At 33.7% G+C, this 11,045-nt stretch overlaps 1 protein-coding gene across 1 annotated transcript; it reads right to left on the bottom strand.

Annotated features, from left to right (window-relative positions):
- Positions 1-2,573: 2,573 nt before the first annotated feature.
- LOC149218979 (uncharacterized) lies at positions 2,574-3,269 on the bottom strand. Its single transcript, XM_089386679.1, has one exon. The coding sequence runs from the start codon at positions 3,267-3,269 to the stop codon at positions 2,574-2,576; it is 696 nt and encodes a 231-aa protein (XP_089242805.1).
- Between the last annotated feature and the right edge of the window lie 7,776 nt (positions 3,270-11,045).

The following is an 11,045-nucleotide window of genomic DNA, read 5'->3' as shown; positions in this document are numbered from 1 at the left end:
TTCTTGATTCCACTGTAGATTCCAGTTTGTCCATATGGTTTGTTCCTGTGGGAGGGAGGGGAGGTCCTCCTCAGACCAAGTTTGAAGAAGTAAAGTTTCCCTAATATTCTGACATACTATATTCCAAAGAGATTCCATGGGCATAGATTGATCGTTGAAGATACGTCGATTTCTCTCCTTCCAGACTGTCCACATGAGAAACCCCGGTATTAACTTCCATAAGGAATTTAAAAGCTTGATTTTGAATGGGTTCTGTGCCCAATTACGAATAGTAGAGGTAATATTGCCTTGTATCCATCCATCCTTTTGGCATATAAAGTTGACCTTTTCCCAGAGCTTGTGCGCTAGTGGGAAAGATTTCATAATATGCTGAGTGGTTTCCTCTTCTTGCTTACAGTTGGGACATAAGGAGGGGTCGTGGAAGCTTCTCTTCCTGAGGTTATCCCATGTTAGGATTTTGTTGTGACATAAGAGCCATAGAAAGGTGGAGATTTTCGGCCAAATTTTGGGGTCCCATATTTTATTCCAGAGAGGATCCTTGACAATGTGTTCCTTCATAATGATATGATATGCCTCCCTTGTAGTGTAGGTGCCTTTTTCCTCATAGCCCCACCTAAGAACATCCGTTTCCTCTGAATATTGTATTCTTCTCTTTGTTAGTTCAGTTCCTAGAATTTGTTTTGCTAATTCCGTTCCCTGTCTTAATATATAATTTGTGCTACACCATTGCATATTCCCCTGCATTGTGGATGGAAGCTAGAAGTGCTTGACTGTGCTTGATGTTTGCAATTCCTGTTTTGGGATTTGATGAGGTAAGATTAAGTCCTTTAATTTGGGTTGTTGCTGCCATGAGTCATCCCAAAACCTTGTTGTGTTGCCGTTTTTAACTTCCTAGAAGCTATGTTGCTATATTAAGAGCTTGTGTTGCTTAGCCGCATTCCATATTAGTGAGCCTGGGCTGACTTCTAAAATTTGGATTATTTCTTCTGTGGGTTGACTGTTAGCATACTTTTCAGTCCAAAGGTTGGCCCAGGGGGTGAACGACATAGTGATCCATTTCCACCAAATGTGAGCGCCCATGACAACGTTGCTATGATAAGGATCACACAAACTCGTTCCTGCTATAGACTTTGGTAGGCAAACTGTGTCCCATTTGACCAAAGCCCATTTGCGTTTTTGTTCAGTATTGCCCCACAGGAAGGATCTCTGTATACGTTTGATATCTTTGAGGACCCATTTGGGTGCAGCCAGGATCGAGAAGAGATACAACGGCATGGATTGGAGAATCGCCTTGATCAGGACGAGATGACTGGCCATATTGAGGGTCCTATGAGTCCAGGAGGATAGGCGCGCCTCCAACTTTTCTAAGAGCAGCCTCCATGAGGAGTGTTTCAGAGCAGAGTCAGTCAAAGGAGCACCAAGATACTTGGAAGGGAGAGTGGAAATTGAGAATCCAAGTATTCGAGCTATAGAAGCTTGGGTGATAGCGGGAGTGTGGAAAAGGAATAGCTTACATTTGGCTTTGTTTATTTTCACTCCTGAGGCATCTGAAAAATCTGACAATATAGAATTGAAGTGACGAACTTCCTGGACTGATGGGTGACCGAAGAGCATATTGTCATCCACAAATTGTTGATGGGTGAAGGCGAGAGTGTTAGGAAAAGACAGGCCTCTGAGTTTCTGGGAAGACAAAGCAGCTTTAATACTTCATCCTAAACCTTCCGCCATTAACACAAAGAGGAAAGGGGAGAGAGGGTCTCCCTGTCTGATTCCCCAGGATGGCTGGAAAGGTGAAGAGGGGATTCCATTGATCAAGATTGAGAAAAAAGAGGAAGAGATGAGATTCATGACCCAGAGAGTCCAAGTTATGGAGAAACCAAAAGAAATTAGGATTTTTTGAATATAAACCCAACTTAAGCTATCAAAGGATTTTGAGAGGTTGACTTTAAGGAGCATACCTAATCTCTTGGAGTTCTTCAGGGAATGGATGATTTCATGAGTTACGATTATGCCGTTCATAATCTGCATGCCTTCTACATATCCAGACAGCTCCGACAATATGAGAGAAGGTAATAGTGGTTTGAGTCTTGAGGCTACGATTTTTGAAACAATCCTGTAGATGACGTTGCATAGGGAAATGGGCCAATATTTGTCAGGGGTATTAGATTGAGTCTCTTTTGGGATTAGCGCTATGAATGTGGCATTCATAGCCAACAGCATCCATCTCAGCGTTCTCGATTCCTCCACAACCTGCCAGACTTCCATTTTAATTAACTCCCAAAAATTATGGAAGAAGTTGGAAGTGAACCCATCAGGACCCAGCGCCTTTCCCTCTTTCAGTTGATGTACAACATTTTCCACTTCCTGTAAGTCGATCGGCCTGAGTAAAAGTTGATTGTGCTCCTCTGTGATGACTTTGGGGATGTTCCTTGTTATTTTTCCTATAGCTTGCGTTCTGTCAACCTGTGGTTCTTGATGGGCTTGCTTAAAGTAGTTGAGAAGTTCAAGTTCAATTTCTTCATGTTTTTCCACTCTTATCCCCTACTCATTTTGTATGTGAGTGATATTGTTATTCATTCTGCGTTGTATAGTGGTTTTGTGAAAAAATCTTGTATTTTTTCCCCTTCCTTTAGCCACCTGATTCTTGATTTTTGCCTCCAGAGCGTTTCTTCTTGTTTGGCCCTTTCTGAGATCTGTGCTTCAAGAGACTTTTCCTGTTCCGAATATTCCTCTGTTCTGCCCTCTGTGATGATCCGTTGCTGCAGCCATTTCATGTCTTGGTCGAGTGCTATTTGAGCCTGGAAAATGTTACCAAACGAAGAATGGTTCCATTGCTTTATTTTACTTTTGAGGTATTTAAGCTTCTGCTGAAATTGGAACATCTTTGTACCATTTGGTGGAGTATAGTTGTTCCATTCCGAATTTACTAGATTAACAAAGTCTGGATGTGTCATCCAAAAAGCCTCGAAGCGAAAAGGCTTGCGGCTTGTATTGCTTGGTCGAGACCATTGAAGGGAGATTGGCCAGTGGTCTGAACCTGAGAATGGAAGTATTGAAGCTGAGAGGTCTCCTCCTAAGTGGATTGTGTTGTCAGAGATTAAGAATCTGTCCAAGTGAGAAGCAATTTGTTGGGAACCTGCTCTTTTATTATTCCAGGTATAAAGTCCATTGTTGAATGGCATGTCAATGAGCCAATTACTTTGAATGTATTCTTTTAGATTATTACTTTCCTTATCCAGATTGTTCCTTCCTCCTCGCTTCTCTTCCATCTTGGTTATCATGTTGAAGTGACCCCCATTGATCCGGAGTGGGTGAGACCTATTAGCATTGATTGAGGAAAGGGTATTAAGAAGTTCTACCTTATGCATAGCCTCCTAGGGAAAATATACATTAGTTAAGAGACCATGTATATTGGTTCCTGTAATGTGGAAAATCGCTTGAAGGAATTTCTTGTTAGCATGAGTGTTGTTGAGCTCAATGGTATGAGCATCCCATATAATTGACAAGCCTCCTAAGGCACCAAAGGCATCTAATGCTGCTACTTGACTACCTGGCCAAGCTTTTGCCGCAATTCATTTAAGAGAGATGGAGTTACATTTAGTTTCCTGCAAGAAGAGAATTTGGGGCTTTTCTTGCTTCATCATATTTTTAATTAGTCTGCATTTCCCGGGATCATTGAGCCCTCTGATGTTCCATGAGATGAGCTTCATGATGGAAGGTTGGAAAGAGAGTTGTAATACTTTGTGAGCTTGGAGTGCCTTCCTGACTCCACTAGCATTTCCCTAATGCGTATGGTGCATTGGAGATCCATTTTTCTTCCTCTCTTTTTGATATCTTTGCTGATGTTTTTCCCGTCCCAGAGGCTTCCAGTTTGAATACCTAGTGATCTTTGTCTTTGAGCCCTGGAGAGAATTACTTCCAGATTCTCCAGCTGTCTCTCTGGAATTTTATCATAATTATTTGTTTTGCATGCCTGCTCTAGGCCAAGAATATCCAAATCCCCAATATCTATACTTTCTGGTTCTTCTTCCATATGCTGTATATCACCTATTCCTTCTGTTGTTTCTGATGCCTTTGTAGGGTCGGGCTGCGAGTTGTCTACCTCCATTACTTGAGAGAACCAAGCGGGGATTGTGTGCTCAGCCATGGGGGAAAGATATGTGGGTAATGATTCTTTTTGGCTTTCCTTGGGATCAGAAAGTGAAAATTGTATGTTCAACAGAGGATCCTCCTTAGAGGGGGCGTGGATCTCAAGGTTGTGGATATCTTGCCGGGCTAGCGCTTCAAAACTGTTGCTCGTGGAGGGCTTTGATGTACTGGCTTGAGGCTTCTTAGGGTTTGAAGCAGGTCTCTTGTGGTTTTTCCTGCGATTGGCAACTTTTGTGAAGCCACTCAGATCAGGCTCATCCGAGGCAGAGATAATCGAGGGTTTCTGAGTTAAAATACAGTCCGGAAATAGGTGGCCCAGTGCATGGCATCTCCTGCACCGGAATGACACATGTTCATAATCAATTAACTAAACCCGTTCAACATCATTGTGAAAGATACTTACCGCATCCGGGAGTGCCTTACTGAGGTGCATATAAACGCAGATTCGGGCATAGGATGTGTATCTTCGGAGTTTTGTCTCCTTAGCTGTTTTGACAAATTCGCCGAGACCATTTCCTATGGTTTGTAGGGTCTCTTCGTCCCAGTATTCCATGGGGAGAGAATAAAGACGGATCCAGACTGGTGCCCAGCTGAGATCTTCTTTGTCTGGATTGAAATGCTCCATCCAACCCCTTAGATAAAGACCAACTCATTGAAGAAATAGGGCCCTCCATCTAATACTCTGTTTCGATCCTCTAAGTAGTTAAATATGGCCGTGAAGAACCCTTTAGGTCCTAGCTGCAGTGTTATGTGTCATTTTGGCTTCCACTTCGCCGCTATCTAGCCATGCAACACTTTTTCTGTTGGCCACATTCCTATGAATTTTCCTATCAATGCATGGTCTCTCATGTACTGGATCTGGGCATTGATCCGATGACTTGGGAGCTCTATCTGCGGGCGTTCAGCAGCTACCGGTCTACAGGTGTTCGATGTGAACTGGGGATTCTCTCTGTCATTCATTTTGGTATCTTGCGGTTCTATTTCTTCTTTGTCTTCATTTGGTTCAGCTTGTTTGGTACCTTCCTCACATCACCGTGGAGAGTCGTTAGCGCTTGGGGGAGGCGCAGCGTCCTCCCCCTAGGGGATATTCATGATTATCTCACTGCTCCTAGTCGGATGCGGACTTTCGTGACACTGTTGGTATGACAGTAGTGTAGAGTTCTAGTCAGATCTGTCGTTGCAGGTTTTGCAGAAACCCTACTTCGCTACTCCTTCAGACATCGGCCACCTCAAGGAGGCTTCTTAATTAACATTGCTACACAATTTAACTTGCACAAACTATTTAGATTGTTCTTAACCATACATTTTCTAAAGCTACAAAGATGCATTGATTTTAATGTACAATGTCAATTTATAATACATTGACTTTAGTAGACATCCCGGTTTCTCATTCTATTTCAATTCTATTCAAATTCTAACGCATTGATTTTAGTGTACAAGTTAATTTTTAAGACATTCCCTCCATGTACATGTCAATTTATATTTTCATTCTATTGAATGTTAATTTGAATTTGCATTTTCAATTTTTATTTTTATTTCTTATTTTATTACTATCTCCATTTAGACATTAGAAATTGAAATGGAGAAATTTGGACATACAAATTAATTACTGCATAGATGATCTTAAATTATTTGAATGATTGAGTTAATAAGTGGAAAAACTCTACATGTCAACTGTGGGATTTGTTCAATGGTTCTGAGGTACGAGATCACCATAATGACCTAGTTTCAATGAACATTTTTGGCATGTGTGTTCTTTGACTACTTGTTAACTCTTTCTTCATATAACACATTTCAGTAACAAAGTCAATTTCGATTTCTCTTCAATGTCAACTTCAATTCCTATCCAGTTTCTTTCTATTTCGATTTTAATTCAAATTATACTTTCTATTTCATTTTGAATTTAATTTTATACATATCAATCTATATTAAATGCCAATTTTAATTTTATTTGTTACTAAAATATCAACGTTTATTTCAAATTTTCAATGTCAATTTCTATTTTTATTTCAAATCTTGGTGCATTGAATTATTTGTGACTATCAATTTTTGTATGCCATGATTTTAGTTTTCATTTAAAATGAAACTTCACCTTAATATTTCCATACACTTTTAAATATTATAAATTAATACAGAGACATGCCTCCTAATATTCTATTCAATATACTTGTACATAATTTTATTTTTCAATGTACACATCAACCTCAATTTCTATCTCTATTTCAATGTGAGGTTCTATCTTCATTTAAAATTTTAACATGTTGATGTCAATTTTGGATGCATTGGATTTAATGTACCTGTAATTTAACACCGTGATTTTAGTGTACATCTTAATTCTATTTCATTTCTATTCAATTTATAATGTGAGCTTTTATTTCTATTTGAATGTCTAACATGTTGATTTCCATGTACATGTTATTTTTATGTGCTAGTTTTAATGTGAAATTTAAATTTCTAACACATTGACTATAGTGGATATGCTAATTTCTCATTCTATTTTAGGTCTATCAAAATTCTAACGCATTGATTTTAGTGTACATCTCAATTTCTAAGACATTACCTCCAAGTACATGTAAATTTATATTTATAACCTCTTCAAGGTCAATTTCAATTTTCATTTTTATTTCTTAGTTTGTTTCTATCTCCATTTACATATCATAAATTGAAATAAAGATATCTAGACATACAATTACTCACTACATAGATGATCATAAGTTATTTAATTGACTGAGTTAATAAGTGGAAAAAGTCTACATGTCAATTGTCGATTTGTTCAAATATTCCGAGATACGAGATCACCATAATGACCTAGTTTCAATTAACACTTTTGACATATGTGCTCTTTGACTAATTGTTAAATATTTCTTTATATAACTCATTTGACTAAAATAATCAATTTCAGATTCTCTTCAATGTCAACCTCAATTCCTATTCCACTCTCTTTCTATTTTGATTTAAATATCAATTCCGCTTTCTATTTCATTTTGTATGTATCAATTTATATTCAATGCCAAATTTAATTTTAATTTTTAATTAAATGTCACCGCTTGTTTAAATTTTTCAATGTTAATTTCTATTTTTATTTCAAGTCTTTGTGTATCGAATTATTTGTGACTATCAATTTCTATATGCCATGATTTTAGTGTTCATATGAAATGCAACTTGACCTTAATATTTTTGTACTCTTTTACATATTAAAAATTGATACAAAACATGTTGCCTGATATTCTATTCAATATACATATTCATAATTTTTTGTTTTAGTGTACACATCAAGCTCAATTTCTATCTCTATTTAAATGTGAAATTTATTTTCATTTCAATTTTTAACATGTTGATGTCAATTTTAGATGCGTTGGTTTTAATGTACATATAATTTTTTAACACATTGATTTTAGTGTACATCTCAATTCTATTTCATTTCTACTCAATTTCTAATGTGAACTTCTATTTCTATTTCAATATTTAACATGTTTATTTTGATGTACATGTCAATTTTTAGATGCATTGATTTTAATGGAAAATGTCAATTTCTAATACATTGACCTTAGTGGACATCCCAATTTATCATTCTATTTAATGTCTATTCAAATTCGAATGCATTGAGTTTAGTGTACATTTCGATTTCTAAGACATTGCCTCCATCTACATATCAATTTATATTTTCATTCTATTCAATGTCAATTTCAATTTCAAATTTCAAATTTTAATTTTAATTTCTTATTTTATTTCTATCTCCATTTACACATTAGAAATTGAAATGGAGACATCTAGACATACAAATTAATCACTACATAGATAATCTTAAATTATTTAATTGATTGAGTTAATAAGTGAAAAAACTCTACATGTCAAATGTGGGATTTGTTCAATGGTTCTGAGGTACAAGATCACAATAACAACCTAGTTTCAATGAACAATTTTGACATAAATCATTCCAGTAAAAGTGTCAATTTCAATTTCTCTTCAATGTCGACCTCAATTCCTACTCTAGTTTCTTTCTATTTTTATTTGAATTCAAATTCCACTTTCTATTTAATTTTCAATTTAATTTTGTACATATTAATTTATATTCAATGGCAATTTTAATTTCAATTTTTAACTAAATGTCAACGTTTATTTCTATTTCAATTTTTATGACCATTGTTTTTTCAATGTCAATTTCTATTTTTATTTCACGTTTTGGTGCAACGAATTATTTTTTATTATCAATTTCTATACGCCATGAATTTAGTATTCATTTGAAATGCAACTTAACCTTAATATTTCTAAACTCTTTTACATATTAAAAATTGATACAGAAACATGTTGCCTAATATTTTATTCAATATACATATACATAATTTTTTTTTTTAGTGTACACATGAAGCTCAATTTCTATCTCTATTTTAATGTGAGATTTTATTTTCATTTCAATTTCTAACATGTTGATTTCAATTTTAGATGCATTGGTTTTAATGTTCATGTAATTTTTTAACACATCGTTTTTAGTGTACATCTAAATTCTATTCAGTTTTTAATGCAATTTCATATTTCTATTTCAATGTTTATCATGTTGATTTCGTTGTACATGTCAATTCTATATGCACTAATTTTAATGAACAATGTCAATTTTTAATACATTGAATTTAGTAGACATCTTAATTTCTCATTCTATTTCTGTTCTATTCAAATTCTAACACATCGAATTCAGTGTACTTGTCAATTTCTAAGACATTTCCTCCATGTACATGCCAATTTATATTTATATTGTATTCAATGTAAATTTCAGTTTTTATTTTTATTTCTTATTTTATTTATATCTCCATTTACACATTAGAAATTGAAATAGAGAGATTTGGACATACACATTACTCACTACATAGATGATCATAAGTTATTTAATTGATTGAATTAATAAGAGGAAAAACTCTACATGTCAATAGTGAGAATTGTTCAACGGTTCCAAGGTACAACATCACAATAACGACCTAGTTTCAATGAACACTTTTGACATGTGTTCTCTTTCTAGTTCGATTTCAATTCCGACTTTAGTTTCTTTCTAGTTCAATTTCAATTCAAATATCATTTTCTATTTCATTTTCAATTTAATTTTGTACATATCAATTTATATCCAATGAAAAATTTAATTTTAATTTTTAATTAAATGTCAATCTCTATTTTAATTTCAATTTCTATGACTATTGATTTTTCAAGGTTAATTTTTATTTTTATTTTAAGTCTTGGGCCATTGAATTATTTGTAACTATCAATTTCTATATGCCATCATTTTAGTGTTCATTTCAATTGCAACTTCACCTTAATATTTTCCAGACTATTTTATATATCAAAAATTGATACAGAAACATGTCGCCTGATATTCTATTCAATTTCTGACATATTGATGTCAATTTTAGATACATTGGTTTTAATGTACATGTGAATTTTTAACGTGTTGATTTTAGTGTACATTTCAATTCCATTTCAATTTCATTCAATTTGTAATGTGAGCTTCTATTTCTATTTCAATGTCTAATTTGTTGATTTCGATGTACATGTTAATTTTAGCTACACTAATTTTAATGTACAATTTCAATTCCTAATACATTGAATTTTGTGGACATCTCAATTTCTCATTCTATTTCAGTTCTATTGGAATTCTAATGCATTAAGTTTTGTGTACATGTCAATTTTTATTTATATTCTATTCAATGTCAATTTCAATTTTTATTTTTATTTCTTATTTATTTCTATCTCCATTTACACATTAGAAATTGAAATAGAAACATTTAGACATACAAATTACTCACTACATAGATGACCATAAGTTATTTAATTGATTGAGTTAATAAGTGGAAAAACTCTACATGTCAACTATGGGATTTTTTCAATAGTTTTGAGGTACAAGGTCGCCATAATGACCTAGTTTCAATGAACATTTTTGACATGTGTTCTCTTTAACTATTTTTTAACTCTCTTTTCACATAACACATTTAAGTAAGAAATCCATTTTCAATTTCTCTTCATTGTCAACCTCAATTCCTACTCTAGTTTCTTTCTATTTCTTTCAATTCACATTCCACTTTCTATTTGATTTTCAATTTAATTTTGTACATATCAATTATATTCAATGTCAATTTTAATTTTAATTTTAAATTAAATGTTAACGTCTATTTCAATTTTAATTTCTATGATTATTGTTTTTTCAATGGCAATTTCTATTTTTATTTCAAGTCCTAGTGTATCAAATTATTTGTGACTATCAATTTTTATGCTCCATGATTTTAGTGTTCATTTCAAATGACACTTCAGCTTATTATTTCCGAACTTGTTTACATATTAGAAATTGATGCAGAAACATGTAGCCTGATATTCTATTCAATATAAATATACATAATTGTTCGTTTCATTATACGCATCAACCTCAATTTCTATCTCTATTTCAATGTGAGCTTCTACTTTCATTTCAATTTCTAACATATTGATGTTAATTTTAGATGCATTAGTTTTAATGCACATGTAAATTCTTAAAACATTTATTTTAGTGTATATCTTAATTCTATTTCCATTCTATTCAATTTCTAATGTGAGATTTTATTTTTGTTTCAATGTCTAACATGTTGATTTTGATGTACATGTCTTTTTTAGATGCATATTTTAATGTACAATGTCAATTTCTAATACATTGACTTTAGGGGAGATCCCAATTTCTCATTTTATTTCAGTTCTATTCAAATTTTAACGGATTGAATTTAGTGTACATGTCAATTTCTAAGACATTTCTTGCATGTACATGTCAATTTATATTTATATTCTATTCAATATCAATTTAAATTTTTATTTTTATTTCTTATCTTATTTCTATCATCATTTACACGTTACAAATTGAAACAGAGATATCTAGATATACAAATTAC

The sequence above is a fragment of the Pinus tabuliformis genome, chromosome Q (genome assembly GCF_031772625.1).
Source record: "Pinus tabuliformis cultivar Carrire ecotype Pingquan chromosome Q, CPIR1, whole genome shotgun sequence".
Lineage (NCBI taxonomy): Eukaryota > Viridiplantae > Streptophyta > Pinopsida > Pinales > Pinaceae > Pinus > Pinus tabuliformis.
The sequence above is the reverse complement of the archived record's forward strand: the minus strand, read 5'-3'. Positions and strand labels throughout refer to the sequence as shown.

Excerpts from the sequence above, each read along its gene's own strand:
- LOC149218979 (XM_089386679.1), bottom strand. The coding sequence starts at position 3,269 with ATGGAAGAGAAGCGAGGAGGAAGGAACAATCTGGATAAGGAAAGTAAT.